Below are 23,415 nucleotides of genomic sequence, written 5' to 3'. Positions count from 1 at the left end.
ACAAAATGATATTTTAACACCTATGTTAAATTGAAGTGGAAAATAAGGCCTAACAGTTAGAGTAGTTGGGTTGAGAATCAGGGATGCAAGTTCAAATTCCACTACAGCTATTTGCCATTTTAGGTGGTCTTTAAACTAGGGCGCACTAAAAATAAGCACACGCTAAACGCTAGAGATGCCAACGTATTCCCATGGGCGTCTCTACTTTCTATACAAACTGGATTGTGAGCTCTCCAGGAAGAGAAAAAAACCTACTTAACATATGTGTATCCCATTTGCACACAGTACATAATAAAACAAAATATACTCTTAAAGATAGATCAATGATACGGAAAAATGTAAATAGATGGCAGATACTTACAGCATAGCTGTTGAAGAGATCATCACCTGAATGGATGGCGTTTGCTTTGATCATTTACAAACACCAAACATGTTCCTGAAAATTACCACAAAATGTAATTTTTAGAAATAATAAATTCAGAAATTCTGAAGAATAAGTAGTCTCTGCCTCCCTAGCTCTGCCATCACCTACAGGTCGAAGGCGTTTTCTCCAGTAGGCAGAAAAGTGATGAATTTAAACTGTATTTGGGGCTCTGGGAATAATAATCATTGGAGGATCTTAAAAGAAGCAGGTGATTAAAAACTTTTTTTTCGTTTACCATATTCACCTTCACATCCGTGAGAAAACAATAGTTTGAAACCAGTAGAGTCTTTCACAAAGAACGGACACAATTCATTTTTTCACTGTTTTTTTTTGTTGTTAAAATTCAAAACATACCTGTGTTCTTTTTTTTTTTTCAAGAGCAAGAGATCGCTTAACTTAAATCAAATCAAGCAAAGTGATGTGCATTCTTTCTTAGTCAATGTTCCCTCAAAGGCACACCAGAGTTCAGTAATATCATGGTTTCAATCATGAGGGGCAGCACAGAACTTGTAATTGAAACTGACATATTGATGCACCAGCCTCCATGGTAGGAAAGCTGGATGAGGACTCCAACACACCTTAGATGGATTGTTGTTCATAACATGTCAACCTTACAAAGCAAATTAAAAAAAAACCTCCCATTACCCGTTTTCCACATCTCTGTGACCCAACTCTCTCTAACGTTGACCCTGCATCTCAACTCCAGCATACTTTCTTCCTAATGCGCACAGGAGTCCTCCATCTACATTCCTGACATCCGAGGTGGGACTGTCCTTCCCCATGTCTTAACTTGTACAGCGCTGCGTAACCCTTGTAGCGCTATAGAAATGCTAAGTAGTAGTAGTAGTAGTACAGCAACATCACAGTTTCAATCATGAGAGACAAACAATTCTTTGGTCTCCAAGGGAACCTTCCATCCCCCTTTCCATTGAAACCACAATATTGCTACACCTCCCTCAACAGTAAGAATACAGGTGACAGATTGTTGCACAACTTAGAATATTGCATCCTGACCGTTTATCCAATATAACCCCATTTTAAAATTTTAAAATTCATGTGAATATAGATGATAATGGAAACAAGATAGCAGATCTCAATTCTACCCTCACTTATCTAAAGTGTGAGACCAGTGACAGTATCAGTGATGGCACCAGCAGGGCCACTGAGAAACAAAACTGGGCCCAAGGCAAATAATGTTATGTGCCCCGACACACTCCCCATCCCACTGCCACAATAGTCTCTGACGATAACTCCCTTCCACCACCATCTCAATCCTCTACTTGCCTGAAGTCATTGGATGGCAGGTAGCAGTGATCAAGAAAGACTGCTCTGCAAGCCACGGCTCCTTCTTCTGCATAGGTGGAACATGGCAGGAAGAAGGACTCGTGGCTGGCAGAGCAGTGTCTCTTGATCACTACTGCCTGCCATTCAATGACTCCAGGCAACTATAGGACCAGGGCAGGTTAGAAGGGAGGGATAGACACTGGATCTCATCTGGGCTGCCAGTGCTGGCCCCCTTTGGAGGCCAGTTCTGGAGGAATTTTGGCCCCCTGTCCCCTTCTTGGCAGCCCTGGGCACCATAGTAGCAATCAGCCCAGGACCCTGTCTGTCGGAGTGCTCTCATAGACCCCAGGGCACTCCATTGTCTTCCAGTCTAACAGAAAGCCCATTGGTGGGGCCTGTGAATGTTCACTGACTCACAAGCCCCTATCTGACTGCCACTGCAGGGAACCAGTCATAGCAGAGGTCCAAATAGAGGACCTGTTTCTTTGACGCCATTTGATGTCATGACCTACAAGTTATGCACGCCCCAGTCCCGCCTTCGCTATGCTTCCGACACGCCCCCGTGAACTCTGGTCGTCCCCACAACGGAAAGCAGTTGAGGACGCCCAAAATCGATTTTCGATTATGCCAATTTGGGCGACCCTGGGAGAAGGACGCCCATCTCCCGATTTGTGTCGAAAGATGGGCACCCTTCTCTTTCGAAAATAAGCCTGATAGTATACTACTTACAGTGTCAACACGATACACATTAAACCATCGTTTTAGTATCATGCCTCCAACTCTATGAATGTTTTACTGTGTTTTAATGTGTACTTTGCTAACAGTGAAGCATATTATTGTCATGACTATGAATTTGTTCCTTTCCAAGTTTTCATCCTGTTGTTCTAATTATATACTGAGATGATATTTGAGCGTTTTATATCAGTCACAATGTTACTGTGATTATAAACTGCTTATACCCAGTTTACACTTTTAAAAAGGTAGTAAATGAATCTTAATAAAGGAATATAATTGGGATTATCTTAAAAAACCCCATTTTAATAGACAGCATAAGGTGGAGGCAAAGGTGGAACATATAAACAGATATTTATTCATTCATTCATTCGAGTATCCTACTGTTATCCAAAAGCAAGTTTCTGTTCAAAGTGGCTGACAATTTGCAATTGATTGAAATTACAGGGGTAGTATAGGATAGAGTAGTAGGGTTTATATAGAAAATATGGGTACTAACTTAAAGGAATTTGCATTTGAACTCGTAAAATTGCATGAACATGATCTCAGATAGAAGTAGATAAGACAGTCCTGTTACTATACGAGCAGCTACCAGCACCCCGACAGTTGTCACTGGACACTTTCCACCCACCAATTCCCCCCTGCACTATTATCCTTGAGCGAATTCCCACAGAAGAGGTACAAATTCCTCCTAAGACTCCCCTCCCCCAGATATCTCCCACCTTCCGAAGGTGGTTTTTTTAACAGGACATAATATTGTTTTTTTCTTTCTTTCTTGTGTTGGTGTTGTATCTTTTTTTTTTGCGTTGTAATTTGTATAAAATGACGCATTGTGTGGTGTTGTGTGGCGTCAGGCAGAGGGGAAGGTTTGAATAGGTGATCGGGAGGAAGGTTTGTATTTAATCTACCATTTTCAAATAGAATACTCGCTTAAACAAAGTTCCTTCGTTTGCCCCTTTGAATGAACATTCCTTCCCGCTGTTGCATGTTACGGGGATTTAGGCAACATTTTCCATTTAATGGCCAGTACAACTATATTGAATTGAAAGGTAATGCTTGCAGACCACTTTGGATTGGATTAATTTAAATATTTTCATTTTGGATGGCTGTAGTTTGCCGGGCGTGGGGGGGGGGGGGGGCATTCTACCCCCAAATGAACTGCATGTCTAGAAGGGGAAAAGGTGTGTTTGGCATTTTTTTTAATGGGTGTGAATTGTCCTCCCTGGTGTGGTGGGAATTGGATCAGTGGCAATTGTCCAGATGGGAATTGGTGAGTGGGAACTGTCCAGGTGGGAACTGACCTAGAACCCTAACTAGTTAGGTGGTTCTTTCACTAAAGCTTGGAGAAGAGCCAAGCTTCCACTGCTTCCTGAAGTAGAGATAATGTTGCAGTGGGTGAAGCCGTTTAGAGAGTACATTCCAGAGTATGGGGTTTACTCTGAAGAAGGCTGGTCGGACAGTGTCATATTGTGTGATATTCTTTAGAAGAGCATTAGCAACCCTATAGGGGTGTACAGGGAGATCCCAGTTCCTTTAAGAGCCTTGGTGGTCAGAATACGTTTTAAATTTAGCCCTGTATGGTATTGGTAGCCTGTGAAGTTTTACTATAAATGTGTGATGTGACAGTGTCACTTACAACCTTCTGTCATTATTCCTGCAGCATTTGCAAACAATTGGAGATGCTGCAAATACTTTGTAGTCAGACCAGTATAGATTGCATTATAGTAATCCAATCTTAATGTTGTGTTTAATTTTTAAGTCTATTTTGGGTTACACTTAGAGGGGTTGGGTGATTTGCTTGTAAGTCCATCTTCTGGGAGAAACTAGTCATGTTCAAGCGTACAGCATTGCGTACTTCTAGTAGCGCTTTAGAAATGATAAGTAGTAGTAGTAGTCTTTGGGATTCCGGAATGTTGCTACTCTTTGGGATTCTACACAGAATCTTGCTACTCTTTGTCCTTATCCCTTATTTGTCCTGTTTGTCTGTCCTAATTAGATTGTAAGCTCTGACGAGCAGGGACTGTCTCTTCATGTTCAAGTGTACAGCACTGCGCATGTCTAGTAGCGCTATAGAAATGATAAGTAGTAGTAGTAGTTTTCAGTGGACTTTGGTATTGGGCTTTCCATCTCTTAAGAATCTGAGATTAAAATTGATTTGTGAGGGTTCTTTCCCTTTCTTGCGAGCATGATATTAGACTCTATTACCTATGACTTTAAAAAAAACCTTGCCTTTTTATCTATTCTTTAGGAAGGGGTTGAAAGCTTTCTGTATAATCAGTAAATAATATATTCTCAATTTTTATCTAAGACTGCGTATGAATCCTATTGTAATTTCTCTCTATCGTTCAGAAATAACAGGTGGTATACAAGACTTGAATAGAATTGGCTTGCCTCTTTTCTCAATGTATGAAGAGAGGTAGCATAGTTTATTTAATTTATTTATTGGGATTTATTAAATGCCTTTATAAACAGATTTACCCAAGGTGTGGTGTACAGCAGGTCCAGTTCAATATAAAACTTACAATTTTCTTAACATTGTAACAATACTAAAATGACCACATTTAAATAGAATATATGATATAAAAACTTAGAAATATGATGTCAGTACAATACCATAATAGACAGCATGGAAGAATATTCAAATAATATAGATACAATAGAATGTCAGCAAAATACCAATGAAACACCTAATAAGCAAGCAATAAAACATTCAAATAACATAGATATGATGTAAATAACTTTTTGTCTATCTGAGGGGCCAAGTGCATATATATAGATTGGGACAAGTTGGGTAGAACAGAGTCATTTGGGATAACTAGATGGGTGGCTAAACTCAAGGCAAAATCTTTGTACAGTTAAACAAGATATGAAGAACTGGTTTAACTTACAGGGTGTGCAATTAGCTAGTCCAGGTGCAGAGGGATAGGACAAGGCTGCTAGGAAGTTACCAGCAATCAGGTTTTTCATGTCTCAAAATTCTTTCCACACTTTTTTTGTTATATTTGTACCCCGCGCTTTCCCACTCATGGCAGGCTCAATGCGGCTTACATGGGGCAATGGAGGGTTAAGTGACTTGCCCAGAGTCACAAGGAGCTGCCTGTGCCTGAAGTGGGAATCGAACTCAGTTCCTCAGTTCCCCAGGACCAAAGTCCACCACCCGAACCACTAGGCCACTCCTCCACTTTGGTTGGGCCCATCTCTTTTTGGTAGTCTTTAATAGAACAGGTGTTTAGAAAATGATCTGACCATGACAGGGATATGTCGATGATGCCTCCAGCATTGAGTTCAAAGTTGTTGACCCCTTTGTGGAACACCAAATCTAACATATGGCCCTTTCCATGGGTTGGAGATTTGATCACATTAGCAAATCCAAGAGCTGGAACCCAACGGTAGCTGAACAAGAAAAATCAAACGGGAAAACCAATGGGAAATGTAGACGTGGGAAATGAAGGACAGCTAGGCAAGTCTCTGGTTCAACCAACCCACTTTATTTTTCAAACATATTTTAAAGACTTGACACGGCAACCATGTTTCAGCATACGAGATGCCGGCCTCAGGAGTCTGTTGTTGTTGTTGTTTGCAGTGAAAAGAAATAAAGACTCTATGTAGGTCTTTAAAAAGACCGTGCACCTACGGACAGTCTTCTCTCAGGAGGATAAGCAGTTTCAAACTGAGAGATTCAGTGTAGCAAGGCAAAAGGATATACTATTGTATCAAGGAAGCTACAGTGCTGGGTGCCATTCTGCACAGGCAGCTATAAATGCCATAGTGAATAACTGAAAGGGGAATGTACACATTGAGAGGAGGATATTCAGGTCATGAAGATGTCTCCCAGCAAGGCATACCACGTATAGAATACTATAGGTTATGTGGGTTAAACGCATAAGTAGGCAACCAACTTAGACCTACAACACACATGCCATAAGTAACTGGACATAACGTTTGGAGCACTAAAGCAGGTTTATTCTAGTTTTCTATGATGGTTTAGGCATCCTTAAGTGCCATTACAGAACTGAAGCTCAGAGGGCACCATTTGGCACCAAACGATGCTGAGCAGTTCAGAGCTCTACTACGCTTGTTGCTCCACCAAACTTGAGTCACCAAAGTTACACAATTGTCACCATAGCTCCCGCTTTTCAGAAACAACAGCATAATTCATTCACTTTTACAATACCTTTTGATAGAAATTCTAATTTAAAAAATGAGTCAAGGGCAAAACATTTTAACTGGACCCGTCTTTAAAAAACAGGACATCAGAACTGTACCAGAATTAGTTAACATTGAATTATTCTTATTTTGGTTACTTTATCACATTGTCATTATTGAACACTTTTCACTACCCTTGATTTCAGCACCTGAAATGTATTGATTACCGATTTTATTCTGTGTACTCTATATACTCTGGCACATTCTTCTGTATTTCTTATTCCGGAAATGGCGATCACCACTACGGTATTTGTAAGCCACATTGAGCCTGCAAAGAGGTGGGAAAATGTGGGATATAAATGCAGAAAATAAATAAATTTTATAGAGTAGATTAAAGAGCCTACATCAATCAGCGAGATCAGATGATTTATACAATAGTGGTTTTCTTTAATGAACAGAAAATCAGTTCATACGCATCTTACCTCCTAGCTTCATAATGGCTTTTTTCATTTTCTCATTTCTGAGAGTATAAATGAAGGGGTTTAACCAAGGGGTCACAACGGTATAAAAAACAGAGACCAGTTTGTCACCTGCAAACGTCACTGGTGGCCTCATATAGATGAAAACAAGGGGGCAGAAAGACAAAGCAACAACCATGAGGTGAGAGGCACAGGTAGAGAAAGCTTTCCGTCTTCCCTCAGATGAGCGAATTTTTAAGACGGTGGAGATTATGTATACATAAGATATAAACAACACCAAGAAAGAACCAAGGGCTAAGACTCCACTGTTGATCATATCTGTAATTTCATTGATAAAGGTACTAGAGCAAGCTAACACAGATAAGGGGTGGGTATCGCAAAAGAAATGATCTATCTCATTAGGACCACAATAGGGCAGCTGAACTGCTGGAAATGCCTGACCAAAGCCATGCACGAGACCACCTACCCATATGGAAACCAGCAGCAGCAGACAAGCTTGGCTGTTCATTATCGTGGTATAACGCAAAGGATTGCAGATGGCAACATAGCGGTCATAAGCCATCAGAACCAGAAGAAGGCATTCTGAACCCTCAAAGAAATGATAGAAAAACATTTGAGCAATGCAGTCGTTGAATGAGATGGTTTTAATCTGTGAAACAAAGTTAATAACGTATTTAGGGACAACAACTGTTGACACCCCCACATCTAAGGCAGACAGATTGCTGAGGAACAAGTACATGGGAGAGTGCAGCTGAGAGTCTACGTATATGGTTACTATGATGAGAAGATTCCCACCTACAGTGAGCAGGTAAATCACAAGAAACAGCACAAAGAATATTATCTGTAAATCTGGATCACTAGAAATTCCAAGGAGGATGAATTGTGTGACTCTGGTTTCATTCCTGAATTCCATTCCTTTCAGTTTACCAACTGTAGGGAAACAGAAGCACTAGAGACAATAGAAAGAAAATATTAAATGAGACAGATGCTCCAAGATCATTTATATTCTATATAAGGACTTCCTGAAATGTTGTATCTTGCTCAGTCTCTAGTCCTTTTCAAACCAGAGCTAAAAACATAACTTTTTAAGGTTCCTTTTACATCTTAACCACTTCTCTATAATATGTTCTACTAGAAAATCTTATTTGTTAGCTATGTTTGTCTTAACTAGATTTATTAGGTCAATGGAGCAGGGACTCTACAGTGCTGCATTCAACAGGTAATGTTTTTAAAATGATAAACAGCAGTAAGGACAAGTTGCAAGACACTTCGGTCTGTCATCTTCTATCTTCTAATTTTGTGTTAGGTTTATATACAGCCCTTAATGCTCAAGAATCATTGCCCCTCCCTCCCAAAAAAAACTATTGGACCTCGAACGGATTCTGCTTCTCATATGCTCTTATTCCACAGACATTCCACAGTTATACGTCATTGACCCTTCACAGTGCAGCATTCAGATTTGGATTATGGTCTCTCTTAAAGTACTTTGGTTTAAAGTTGCCCTTGAAACATGGTTTCATAACTTAATATAAAGAGATTGTTTAATTCATCAAACAGCTCATTGCCGCAGAGCAATTTCCTCATGGCAATCCTAAAGATTGTGAATCATGTTCTGCCCATCTGTAGCCAGATGAAGAGCTCATTTAAAAATCCCAATCCCATGTATCAAGATCAACACAAACAGTTCAGCACTTTTCTCACTTGACGTCAACTCACCTTGTGCTACCCACTGGCCGCCACTTCCAAAACTCAAGCACAGTTCATCAATTCTCTCAAGGTGTTATTTAATTATATGGACACAATCTTCAGTGAAATCTTTTATAACTTCCCAATATTTCCAGTGAAGAATTCCTTCTTTCTAAAATGTATGAAACCTCTTTCATCTCAGTCTAGGTTTAAAAGTAAAAAATCAAATTAATGATTTATGTAATAAAGAAATGATTGCAATACAATTCCAATCTGTCAATTGCCTTTCCATGCTTCCATTAAAACATCATGGTCTACTCAAGGTTTGTTTGGCATTGATTGGTCTCTTTTGATGTGTTAAGGATAGAGGAAGAGACAATAAGACACAGCCAGTGAGGTAGGACAAGAAGAAACAAGGTGAACAAGACAGGAGATGAATGTTAACACAGAAGAACAGACATAATTGAGGAGAAGTTTAATGGTTAGAGCAGCTGGCTGAGAATTCTTGGATCCTAGTTCAAATCCCCACTGTTGCTCTTTGCCTCAATTGCCTCATAGTCCAACATGCATGTAAACCATTTGCATGTAGTATATAAAAAATAACCATTTTAAAGTGGTTAAAATTTTCAGATAAAGGTGAAAAGAAATAGATACTTACGGCTTATTATTTGGATGGCAAATTCTTGTCTTGCTCATTTCCAAATATAACACATATTCCTGAAAATCACCATGAAGTATTACTTTTAGATACATAAAATTCTTGAAAATAGGTAGTTTCCGCCTCACTCTGCCAACAGCTACAGGCTGAAGTCTTTTCCAGCAGGCAATAAAGAGATGTACTTAAACTGTATATGGGCTTTGGGGATTATAATCATCGGAGGCGCTCATTATACTAAGTTCTGACTGTCTGCAAAGTTGCTTCTTGTTTTGAAAAGTTAGGAATCCAACATGAGTAAGCAGAAGAGATGAAAAGCATAAGGCAATTAATATAATATGGTATTTGGAATAATTGGAAATTGTGGCTTCCCCAGGCATCACTTCTGAACAGAGCAGTTGTGATTCATTCCTGATAGAGTCAAGGTACAAGAGTCAAAGTTACATCCTTCCATCAGTAGCCACATCTAGAAAAGAAATGAACCTATATCTTGATCATTAAAATAGACTATAGTGCTCATTTTCAAAGCACGTGGAGGGGCATTTTCGATAATGACATCTACATCGATCCCATGTTTTCTGTATAGTGCGGCATACATCTAGTAGCACTATAGAAATGATGATAAGTAGCACTATAGCCATTATAGAATGTTAGTGGAAAGACACTTTGGTTACCACAAAGTGTAATTTTTGAATACAGTAAATTTAGAAATTTTGGAGAATAGTTAAGCCTCTGCCTCTCTATCTCTGCCATCACCTACAGGTTGAAGGTTTTTTCTCCAATAAACAGAAAAGTGATGAACTTAAACTGTATTTGGTGCTCTCAAGATAATACTTTTTGGAGGATCTCACAAGAATCAGGTGGTTAATTTTTTTTATTTCCTTATTCACCTGTTAGAAAGCAATAGTTTGAAACAAGTGGAGTCGTATAGGAAAAAATGGATACCATTCATATTCTGATTCTTGCTTAGTCAATGTTCTCTCCAAGGCACATCAGAGTTCTCTGACTGTGCTTCTACCATTACAGCTAATGTATTAATATCATGGTTTCAATCATGAGGGTTAGGCAGATCCTCCTGAAAGTCCCACAGAACGTGGCTGCCCCTTACTATTGAAAATGACATATTAATGCACCAGCGTTCGTGGTATGAAAGCTAGCTGAGGACTCTCACCCCTTAGAGGGATTGTTGTTCCTAACATGCCAGCATTACAAAGCAAAGTCTATTCTTAATCATCAATAAGTCATAATAATGTATTATACTAGATGTGAATCTTTCAATCATGAGGGGCAATCAAGTTCTTTGAGTCTCCAAGGGGACCTTCCATTCCCCTTTCCATTGAAACCACAATATTGCTACACCTCCCACAACAGTAAGAATACAGGTGACAGATTGTTGCACAACTTAGAACAGTGCGTCCTGATCTTTTATCCAATATATCCCCATTTTAAAATTTTAAAATTCATGTGAATATAGATGATAACGGAAATAAAATTGCAGGTCTCTGTTCTACCCTCACTTATCTAAAGCATGAAACCAGTGATAGCACCAGCAGGGCTGCCAAGAGACAAAACTTGGGCACAGGGCAAATAATGTTAAGGGACCCACTGCCACTGACCCTCTCCCCTGAAAATCTCTACTTGTCTGGAGTCTGATATTCAAAAGCAAGTTTTGGTTCATAGTGGCTTACCATTTGTAATTGATTGAAATTACAGTGATGGTGTAGCAGGGGTTATATAGAAAATGTGGGTACTAACTTAAAGAAAGTTGCATTTGAAGTCATAAAATTGCATGAAAATGATCTCAGATAGGGAAAAAGTAGATAAGAAAGTCATGTTACTACATGGGCAGGTATTGTTTGTCCTTGTGTTTCTAGCTAGGGTATCCAGCGAGTAGCTATCCGGAGAGTTCCTATCGGACACTTCCCATCTACTAATTCCACCTCGGACAATTCCCTTCCAGGATTATTCTCATCATGTGAATTCCCACCGAAGGGGCACAAATTCCTACTAGGACATCCCCTATCCCCCCACTCCCCACCAGCTATCTCCCATCATCCAAAGGTGTTTTTTTTTTTTTACCGGGATGTAATATTGGTTCTTTTTTCTTCCATCGGCGTTGTGCATTTCTTTTGCATCAGAATTTGTATAAAATGACGCATTGTATGTTCTTGTGTGGCTTCAGGTTGAAGAGAAGGTTTGAATTGGTAACCGGGGGGGAAGGTCTGTATCTAATCTAGGATTTTAAAATATAATGCTTCCATAAGTACATAAGTAATGCCATACTGGGAAAAGACCAAAGGCCCATCAAGCCCAGCATCCTGTCCATGACAGCGGCCAATCCAGGCCAAGGGCACCTGGCAAGCTTCCCAAACGTACAAACATTCTATACGTGTTATTCCTGGAATTCTGGATTTTTCCCAAGTCCATTTAGTAGCAGTTTATGGACTTGTCCTTTAGGAAACCGTCTAACCCCTTTTTAAACTCTGCCAAGCTAACCGCCTTCACCACGTTCTCCGGCAACAAATTCCAGAGTTTAATTACGCGTTGGGTGAAGAAACATTTTCTCCGATTTGTTTTGAATTTACTACACTGTAGTTTCATCGCATGCCCCCTAGTCCTAGTATTTTTGGAAAGCGTGAACAGATGCTTCACATCCACCTGTTCCACTGCACTCATTAATTTATATACCTCTATCATGTCTCCTCTAAGCCGTCTCTTTTCCAAGCTGAAAAGCCCTAGCCTCCTTAGTCTTTCTTCATAGGGAAGTCATCCCATCCCCGCTATCATTTTAGTCGCCCTTCGCTGCATCTGTTCCAATTCCACTATATCTTTCTTGAGATGCAGCGACCAGAATTGAACACAATACTCAAGGTGTGGTCCCACCATGGAGCGAAACAACCGCATTATAACATCCTCACACCTGCTTTCCATACTTTTCCTAATAATACCCAACATTCTATTCGCTTTCCGAGCCGCAGCAGCACACTGAGCAGAAGGTTTCAGTGTATTATCCATGACGACACCCAGATCCCTTTCTTGGTCCGTAACTCCTAACGTGGAACCTTGCATGACTTAGCTATAATTCGGGTTCTTTTTTCCCACATGCATCATTTGCACTATTGAATGAATATTCCTTGCTGCTGTTGTATGTTAAGGGGGCTCAGGCTACGTTTTCCATTTAATGGCAGGCTGGCGAGTACAGCTATACTGAATTGAAAAGTAATGCTGGCAGACTAGTATGGATTGAATTATTTTAAGCCATTTCTTTTTGGATGCATGTAGTTTGAGGGGTGTGGGGGGGCATTATTCCCCTAAATAAACTGCATGTCTGGAAGGGGAAGGGATTTGTTTGGCACTTTTTTGTTATGGGTAGGAATTGTACTCCCTGGTGTGGTGGGAATTGGTTCAGTGGTAATTGTTCCAAGTGGCAATTGTCCAGATGGTAATTGGTGAATGGCAACTGACCATTAGGAAATGTCCAGATGGGAACTGACCTAGAACCCTAACTAGTTAATTGCTTCTTTCATTAAAGCTTGGGGAAGACCCAAGCTTTCACTGCTTCCTGAAGTAGAGATAATCTTGCACTGAATGAAGCCTTTCAGGGATCACATTCCAGAGTATGGGGGCTACTCCAAAGAAGGCTAGTTGGACATTGTCACATTGTATGACATACTTTGCAGAGGGTATTATTAGAGATATTCTTTACAAGAACTTTAGCAACCTTAGAGGTGTATAATGGGAGAACCCATTTCTTGTAAGAGTCTTGGAGATCAGTTTTAAATTTAGCTCTGTATGGTACTGGTAGCCTTGTGAAGTTTTAGCATAAATGCATGATGTGACCATGAGGGGCATGATCGAAAGGGGCGCCCAAGTTTTCCTGAGGACGTCCTCACAGGACATTCTGACAAAGGAACGGGGAAACCCGTATTATCGAAACAAAATGGCCGTCAATTTCTCGTTTTGATAATACTGTCGGGGACACACAAATCATGAAATTTAGGTCAACCTTAGAGATGGTCATCCTTAGAAATGGCCATCCCCAGTTTTCGGCGATAATGGAAACCGAGGACGCCCATCTCAGAAACGACCAAATCCAAGCCATTTGGTCGTCGGAGGAGCCTGCATTCATAGTGCACTGGTCCCCCTGGCATGCCAGGACACAAACCAGGCACCCTAGGGGGCACTGCAGTGGACTTCATAAATTGCTCCCAGGTGCATAGTTCCCTTACTGTGTGTGCTGAGCCCCCCACCCCCCCAAACCCACTACCCACAACTGTACACCACTACCATAGCCCTTATGGGTGAAGGGGGGCACCTAGATGTGGGTACAGTGGGTTTCTGATGGGTTTTGAAGGGCTCACATTTTCCACCACAAGTGTAACAGGTAGGGGGGATGGGCCTGGGTCCGCCTGTCTGAAGTGCACTTCACCCACTAAAACTGCTCCAGGGACCTGCATACTGCTGCAATGGACCTGAGTATGACATTTGAGGTTGACATAGAGGCTGGCTAAAAAAAGAATATTTAAAAAAACATTTAGGGTGGGAGGGGGTTAGTGACCACTGGGGTAGTAAGGGGAGGTCATCCCTGATTCCCTCCGGTGGTCTTCTGGTCAGTTAGGGCACATTTTTGTGGCTTGGTCATAAAAAAAAAATAGGGCCAAGTAAAGTCGGCCAAGTGTTCTTCAGGGTTTCCTTTCTTGTTTCCATTATCGGTCGAGGACGCCCATGTGTTAAGCAAGCCCCAGTCCCGCCTTTGCTATGCTTCCGACATGCCTACGTGAACTTTGGTCATCCCCGTGACGGAAAGCAGTTGAGGATGCCCAAAATCGGCTTTCGATTATCCGATTTGGGTGACCCTGTGAGAAGGACGCCCAACTTCCGATGAGCGTCGAAAGATAGGTGCCCTTCTCTTTCGAAAATAAGCCTGCATGTCACTTACAACCTACTATCATTATTGCTGCAGCATTCTGAATCAATTGGACCTTGTGCAAACACTTTGTAGTCAGACCAGTGTAGAGTGCATTACAGTAATCCATTCTTAATATTGTAGCGCATCAACCATACATCAACATATTAGATTAAAAATTTAGGGTTTAATTTTTATATTTGATTAAACTCAGAGGGGTTGGGCAATTTGCTTGTAATTACACCTTCTTGGAGAAGCTTATGTTTTCACTGGGCTTTGGCATCTGAAATTAAAATTGATTTATGAGGGTCCTTTCCCTTCCTTGGGAGCAAGATATTGGAATCTATTACGTATGACTTACAAAACCTTACCTTTTTTCCTATTCTTCTGGCTGAAAACTTATCTGTATAATCAGTAAATAATATATTCTCAATTTTTATCCAAGACTGTATATATATCCTACTGTAACTTCTCTCAATTGTTGAGAATTAGATTGTGAACCACTATGAATCCATTTAGGAATAACAGGCGATATACAAGACTTGAATAGAATAGTGACAAGATTTGACTCTTTTCTCAATGTATGAAGAGAGGTAGCATAGTTTATTTAATGTATTTATTTATTGGGGTTTATTAACTGCCTTTATAAACAGATTTACCCAAGGTGGTGTACAGCAGATCCTGTTTAACATAAAACTTACAATTTTTCTTAACATCGTAACAATAGTAAAGTGACCAGATATAAATGCAATAAATGATATTGATGTCAGTACAATACCATAATAGACAGCATGAAAGAATATTCAAATAACATAGATACAATACAATGTCAGCATAATACCAATGAAACACCTAATATGCAAGCGATAAAATATTCAAATAACATAGATATGATGTAAATACATTTCTGTCTATCTGAGGGGCCAAGTGCATATATATATAGATGGAGACAAGTTGGGTAGAATCTGAGGAAAGGGGGAGTAGGAGGAGTAGGCTCTTGAACAACACTAGTAGGTGACGTAGATTAGGAACAATCTCTTTATTTAAATATACACTCGACTCAACACAACCGTGTTTCGGCGCTACAGACGCCTTCTTCAGGAGTCTATGAAATAAAACCAAACAATGGTAATATAACAAACATGCAGAACAAAAGTAAAATAATGAGTGGAGTGGAACAGGTGGATGTGAAGCTTCTGTTCACGCTTTCCAAAAATACTAGGACTAGGGGGCATGCGATGAAACTACAGTGTAGTAAATTTAAAACAAATCGGAGAAACTTTTTCTTCACCCAACGTGTAATTAAACTCTGGAATTCGTTGCCGGAGAAAGTGGTGAAGGCGGTTAGCTTAGCAGAGTTTAAAAAGGGACTTGGAGAAGAAGATGTAAGAGATCCAGGAATAACATGTATACAATGTTTGTACGTTTGGGAAGCTTGCCAGGTGCCCTTGGTCTGGATTGGCCGCTGTCGTGGACAGGATGCTGGGCTCGATGGACCCTTGGTCTTTTCCCAGTATGGCATTACTTATGTACTTATAAATGTAGATGTGGTGGTTTGGCTTGCCTGACAAGTTGGGTATAACAGAATCAATTGGGATAACTAGATGGGTGGCTAAAATCAAGACAAAATCTTTGTACAGTTAAACAAGATATGAAGAACTGGTCTAACTTACAGGGTGTGCAATAAGCTAGTCCAGGTGCAGAGGGATAGGACAAGGCCTCTAGGACGTTACCAGCAATCAGGTTTTTCATGTCTCAAAATTCTTTCCACACTTTGGTTGGGCCCATCTGTTTTTGGTAGTCTTTAATAGAACAGGTGTTTAGAAAATGATCTGACCATGACAGGGATGTTCGTTGATGCCTCCAGCATTGAGTTCAAAGTTGTCGACCCCTTTCTAGAACACCAAATCTAACATATGGTCCATTCCATGGGTTGGAGATTTGATCACATGAGCAAATCCAAGAGCTGGAACCCAACGGTAGCTGAATAAGAAAAATCAAACGGGAAAACCAATGGGAAATGTAGAAGTGGGAAATGAAGGACAGCTAGGCAAGTCTCTGGTTCAACCAAACCACTTTATTTTTCAAACATATTTTAAAGACTCGACACGGCAACCAGGTTTCAGCATATGAGATGGCAGCCTCAGGAGTCTGTTGTTGTTGTTGTTGTTTGCAGTGGAAAGAAATAAAGGCTCTATGTAGGTCTTTAAAAAGACCGTGCACCTACGGACAGTTTTCTCTCAGGAGGATAAGCAGTTTCAAACTGGGAGATTCAGTGTAGCAAGGCAAAAGGATATACTATTGTATCAAGGAAGCTACAGTGCTGGGTGCCATTCTGCACAGGCAGCTGTAAATGCCATAGTGAATAACTGAAAGGGGAATGTACACATTGAGAAGAGGAACACTAAAGCAGGTTTATTCTAGTTTTCTATGATGGTTTAGGCATGCCTAAGTGCCGTTACAGAACTGATGCTCCGAGGGCACCATTTGGCACCAAACGATGCCGAGCAGTTCAGAGCTCTACTACGCTTGTTGCTCCACCAAACTTGAGTCACCAAAGTTACACAATTGTCACCATAGCTCCCGCTTTTCAGAAACAACAGCATAATTCATTCACTTTTACAATACCTTTTGATAGAAATTCTAATTTAAAAAATTAGTCAAGGGCAAAACATTTTAAATTTTATAGAGTAGATTAAGGAGCCTACGTCAATCAGCGAGATCAGATGGTTTATACAATAGTGATATTCTTTAATGAACAGAAAATCAGTTCATACGCATCTTACCTCCAAGCTTCATAATGGCTTTTTTCACTTTCTCATTTCTGAGAGTATAAATAAAGGAATTTAACCAAGGGGTCACAACGGTATAAAAAACAGAGACCAGTTTGTCACCTGCAAGCATCACTGGTGGCCTCATATAGATGAAAACAAGGGGGCAAAAAAACAAAGCAACAACCATGAGGTGGGAGGCACAGGTAGAGAAAGCTTTCTGTCTTCCCTCAGATGAGCGAATTTTTAAGACGGTGGAGATGATGTATACATAAGATATAAGCAACACCAAGAAAGAACCAAGGGCTAAGACTCCACTGTTGATCATATCTGTGATTTCATTGATAAAGGTACTAGAGCAAGCTAACACAGATAAGGGGTGGGTATCGCAAAAGAAATGATCTATCTCATTAGGACCACAATAGGGCAGCTGAACTGCTGGAAATGCCTGACCAAAGCCATGCATGAGACCACCTACCCATGTGGAAACCAGCAGCAGCAGACAAGCTTGGCTGTTCATTATCGTGGTATAACGCAAAGGATTGCAGATGGCAACATAGCGGTCATAAGCCATCAGAACCAGAAGAAGGCATTCTGCACCCTCAAAGAAATGATAGAAAAACACTTGAGCAATGCAGTCGTTGAATGAGATGGTTTTAATCTGTGAAACAAAGTTAATAACGTATTTAGGGACAACAACTGTTGAAACCCCCACATCTAAGACCGACAGATTGCTGAGGAATAAGTACATGGGAGAGTGCAGCTGAGAGTCTACGTATATGGTTACTACGATGAGAAGATTCCCACCTACAGTGAGCAGGTAAATCACAAGAAACAGCACAAAGAATATTATCTGTAAATCTGGATCACTAGAAATTCCAAGGAGGATGAATTGTGTGACTCTGGTTTCATTCCTGAATTCCATTCCTTTCAGTTCATCAACTGTAGGGAAACAGAAGCACTAGAGACAATAGAAAGAAAATATTAAATGAGACAGATGCTCCAAGATCATTTATATTCTATATAAGGACTTCCTGAAATGTTGTATCTTGCTCAGTCTCTAGTCCTTTTCAAACCAGGGCTAAAAACATAACTTTTTGAGGTTCCTTTTACATCTTAACCACTTCTCTATAATATGTTCTACTAGAAAATCTTATTTGTTAGCTATGTTTGTCTTAACTAGATTTATTAGGTCAATGGAGCAGGGACTCTACAGTGCTGCATTCAACAGGTAATGTTTTTAAAATGATAAACAGCAGTAAGGACAAGTTGCAAGACACTTCGGTCTGTCATCTTCTATTTTATGTTAGGTTTATATACAGCTCTTAATGCTCAAGAATCATTGCCCCTCCCTCCCAAAAAAAACTATTGGACCTCGAACAGATTCTGCTTCTCATATGCTCTTATTCCACAGACATTCCACAGTTATACGTCATTGACCCTTCACAGTGTAGCATTCAGATTTGGATTATGGTCTCTCTTAAAGTACTTTGGTTTAAAGTTGCCCTTGAAACATGGTTTCATAACTTAATATAAAGAGATTGTTTAATTCATCAAACAGCTCATTGCCGCAGAGCAATTTCCTCATGGCAATCCTAAAGATTGTGAATCATGTTCTGCCCATCTGTAGCCAGATGAAGAGCTCATTTAAAAATCCCAATCCCATGTATCAAGATCAACACAAACAGTTCAGCACTTTTCTCACTTGACGTCAACTCACCTTGTGCTACCCACTGGTCGCCACTTCCAAAACTCAAGCACAGTTCATCAATTCTCTCAAGGTGTTATTTAATTATATGGACACAATCTTCAGTGAAATCTTTTATAACTTCCCAATATTTCCAGTGAAGAATTCCTTCTTTCTAAAATGTATGAAACCTCTTTCATCTCAGTCTAGGTTTAAAAGTAAAAAATCAAATTAATGATTTATGTAATAAAGAAATGATTGCAATACAATTCCAATCTGTCAATTGCCTTTCCATGCTTCCATTAAAACTTCATGGTCTACTCAAGGTTTGTTTGGCAGTGATTGTTCTCTTTTGATGTGTTAAGGATAGAGGAAGAGACAATAAGACACAGCCAGTGAGGTAGGACAAGAAGAAACAAGGTGAACAAGACAGGAGATGAATGTTAACACAGAAGAACAGACATAATTGAGGAGAAGTTTAATGGTTAGAGCAGCTGGCTGAGAATTCTTGGATCCTAGTTCAAATCCCCACTGTTGCTCTTTGCCTCAATTGCCTCATAGTCCAACATGTATGTAAACCATTTGCATGTAGTATATGAAAAAAATAACCATTTTAAAGTGGTTAAAATTTTCAGATAAAGGTGAAAAGAAATAGATACTTACGGCGTATTATTTGGATGGCAAATTCTTGTCTTGCTCATTTCCAAATATAACACATATTCCTGAAAATCACCATGAAGTATTACTTTTAGATACATAAAATTCTTGAAAATAGGTAGTTTCCGCCTCACTCTGCCAACAGCTACAGGCTGAAGTCTTTTCCAGCAGGCAATAAAGAGATGTACTTAAACTGTATTTGGGCTTTGGGGATTATAATCTTCGGAGGCGCTCATCTAATGAATTATATTATACTAAGTTCTGGCTGTCTGCAAAGTTGCTTCTTGTTTTGTAAAGCTAGGAATCCAACATGAGTAAGCAGAAGAGATGAAAAGCATAAGGCAATTAATATAATATGGTATTTGGAATCATTGGAAATTGTGGCTTCCCCAGGCATCACTTCTGAACAGAGCAGTTGTGATTCATTCCTGATAGAGTCAAAGTTCCATCCTTCCATCAGTAGCCACATCTAGAAAAGAAATGAACCTATATCTTGATCATTAAAATAGACTATAGTGCTCATTTTCAAAGCACGTGGAGGGGCATTTTCGATAATGACATCTACATCGATCCCATGTTTTGTGTATAGTGCGGCATACATCTGGTAGCACTATAGAAATGATGATAAGTAGCACTATAGCCATTATAGAATGTTAGTGTTTACCACAAAGTGTAATTTTTGGATACAGTAAATTTAGAAATTTTGGATAATAGTTAGCCTCTGCCTCTCTATCTCTGACATCGACTAGAGGTTGAAGGCGTTTTCTCCAATAAACAGAAAAGTGATGAACTTAAACTGTATTTGGGGCTCTGAGGATAATACTTTTTGAAGGATCTCACAAGAATCAGGTGGTTCATTTTTTTTTCATTTCCTTATTCACCTGTTAGAAAGCAATAGTTTGAAACAAGTGGAGTCGTACGGGAAAAAATGGATACCATTCATATTCTGATTCTTGCTTAGTTAATGTTCTCTCCAAGGCAGAGTTCTCTGACTGTGCTTCTACCATTACAGCTAATGCATTAATATCAAGGTTTCAATCATGAGGGTTAGGCAGGTCCTCCTGAAAGCCCCACAGAACTTGGCTGCCCCTTACTATTGAAAACAACATATTAATGCACCAGCGTTCGTGGTAGGAAAGCTAGCTGAGGACTCCCACCCGTTACTACTACTACTACTTATCATTTCTATAGCGCTACAAGGCATACGCAGCGCTGTACACCATACACAAAAAGACAGTCCCTGCTCAAAGAGCTTACAATCTAGATAAGACAGGAGATAGACAGAACAATTAAGGGTAGGGGAATAAAGAGGTGAGGATAAAGGATAGGGCAAGTGAGCAGCGGTTAGGAGTCAAAAGCAGTGGTAAAGAGGTGGACTTTAGGTTTGGACTTCAAAATGGCCAAAGAGGGGGGCTAGACATACAGGTTCGGGAAGTTTATTCCAGGCGTGAGATGCAGCAAGATAAAAGGAACAGAGTCTGGAATTAGCAGTAGAGGAGGAGGGGGGATTGTTGTTCCTAACATGTCAGCATTACAAAGCAAAGTCTATTCTTAATCATTAATAAGTGATAATAATTTATTATACTAGATGTGACTCTTTCAAAATTCATCAGAAATATATTTAGTCACTCACCCATTCCTAACCTTTTGGCATGGGTCTGTGGCCCAGCTCCCAAACATTGGCACTGCCTCACACCCCCAGCAAACATTCCTTCTAAGGTACACAGGAGTTCTCCATCCACATTCCTGACATCCGAGGTGGTGCAACAGTATCACAGTTTCAATCACAAGGGGCAATCAAGTTCTTTGAGTCTCCAAGGGGGACCTTCCATTCCCCTTTCCATTGAAACCACAATATTGCTACACCTCCCACAACAGTAAGAATACAGGTGACAGATTGTTGCACAACTTAGAACAGTGCGTCCTGATCTTTTATCCAATATAACCCCATTTTAAAATTTTAAAATTCATGTGAATATAGATGATAATGGAAATAAAATTGCAGGTCTCTATTCTACCCTCACTTATCCAAAACATGAAACCAGTGACAGCATCAGTGATGGCACCAGCCGGGCTGCCAAGAGACAAAACTGGGCACAGGGCAAATAATGTTAAGGGACCCACTGCCACAACAATCACTGCCACTGACCCTCTCCCCTTAAATCTCTACTTCTCTGGAGTCATTGATTGGCAGGTAGCATTCATTCTTGTATCCAACTGATATCCAAAAGCAAGTTTCGGTTCATAGTGGCTTACCATTTGTAAATGATTGAAATTACAGTGATGGTGTAGCAGGGGTTACATAGAAAATGTGGGAACTAACTTAAAGAAAGTTGCATTTGAAGTCATAAAATTGCATGAAAATGATCTCAGATAGGGAAAAAGTAGATAAGAGTCATGTTACTACATGGGCAGGTATTGTTTGTCCTTGTGTTTCTAGCTAGGGTATCTGGCAAGTAGCTATCTGGAGAGTGACCACTGGGGGAGTAAGGGGAGGTCATCCTTGATTCCCTCCGGTGGTTTTCTGGTCAGTTAGGGCACATTTTTGTGGCTTGGTCATAAAAAAAATAGGACCAAGCAAAGTTGGCCAAGTGTTCGTCAGGGTTGCCCTTCTTGTTTCCATTATCGGTCGAGGATGCCCATGTGTTAAGCACACCCCAGTCCCGCCTTCGCTATGCTTCCAACACGCCCACATGAACTTTGGTCATCCCCGCGACGGAAAGCAGTTGAGGATGCCCAAAATCAGCTTTCGATTATGCCGATTTGGGTGACCCTGTGAGAAGGACGCCCATCTTCCGATGAGCGTCGAAAGATGGGCACCCATCTTCCGATGATCGTCAAAAGATGGGCGCCCTTCTCTTTCGAAAATAAGCCTTCATGTCACTTACAACCTTCTATCATTATTGCTGCAGCATTCTGAATCCATTGGACCTTGTGCAAACACTTTGTAGTCAGACCAGTATAGATTGCATTACAGTAATCCATTCTTAATATTGTAGTGCATCAACCATACATCAACGTATTAGATTAAAAATTTTTTGTTTAATTTTAAGTCTATATTTGGTTAAACTCAGAGGGGTTGGGCAATTTGCTTGTAATTACGCCTTCTTGGAGAAGCTTATGTTTTCACTTGGCTTTGGCATCTGAAATTAAAATTGATTTATGAGGGTCCTTTCCCTTCCTTGGGAGCAAGATATTGGAATCTATTACGTATGACTTACAAAACCTTACCTTTTTTTCTATTCTTCTGGCTGAAAACGTATCTGTATAATCAGTAAATAATATATTCTCAATTTTTATCCAAGACTGTATATGTATCCTACTGTAACTTCTCTCAATTGTTGAGAATTAGATTGTGAACCACGATGAATCCATTTAGGAATAACAGGCGATATACAAGACTTGAATAGAATAAAATAGGCTTGCCTCTTTTCTCAATGTATGAAGAGAGGTAGCATAGTTTATTTAATGTATTTATTTATTGGGGTTTATTAACTGCCTTTATAAACAGATTTACCCAAGGTGGTGTACAGCAGATCCTGTTTAACATAAAACTTACAATTTTCTTAACATCGTAACAATAGTAAAGTGACCAGTTATAAATGCAATAAATGATATTGATGTCAGTACAATACCATAATAGACAGCATGAAAGAATATTCAAATAACATAGATACAATACAATGTCAGCATAATACCAATGAAACACCTAATATGCAAGCGATAAAACAATCAAATAACATAGATATGATGTAAATACATTTCTGTCTATCTGAGGGGCCAAGTGCATATATATATAGATGGAGACAAGTTGGGTAGAACAGAATCAATTGGGATAACTAGATGGGTGGCTAAACTCAAGGCAAAATCTTTGTACAGTTAAACAGGTTATGAAGATGGTCTAAGTTACAGGGTGTGCAGTAAGTTAGTCCAGGTGCAGAGGGATAGGACAAGGCCTCTAGGAAGTTATCAGCAGTCAGGTTTTTCA

The 23,415-nt window shown here is 39.9% G+C and overlaps 2 protein-coding genes across 2 annotated transcripts; both read right to left on the bottom strand.

The window, feature by feature from the left end:
* Positions 1–7,048: 7,048 nt before the first annotated feature.
* On the bottom strand, positions 7,049–7,978 carry LOC115457258 (olfactory receptor 142-like). The gene has a single exon (XM_030186681.1). The coding sequence runs from the start codon at positions 7,976–7,978 to the stop codon at positions 7,049–7,051; it is 930 nt and encodes a 309-aa protein (XP_030042541.1).
* Positions 7,979–17,078: 9,100 nt separating this feature from the next.
* LOC115457257 (olfactory receptor 4E2-like) lies at positions 17,079–18,008 on the bottom strand. The gene has a single exon (XM_030186680.1). It carries the CDS (start codon positions 18,006–18,008, stop codon positions 17,079–17,081), a length of 930 nt encoding a protein of 309 aa, XP_030042540.1.
* Between the last annotated feature and the right edge of the window lie 5,407 nt (positions 18,009–23,415).

Source organism: Microcaecilia unicolor, chromosome 14 (genome assembly GCF_901765095.1).
Source record: "Microcaecilia unicolor chromosome 14, aMicUni1.1, whole genome shotgun sequence".
NCBI lineage: Eukaryota > Metazoa > Chordata > Amphibia > Gymnophiona > Siphonopidae > Microcaecilia > Microcaecilia unicolor.
Note: the sequence above shows the minus strand (reverse complement) of the source record. Positions and strands in the feature narration are given on the sequence as shown.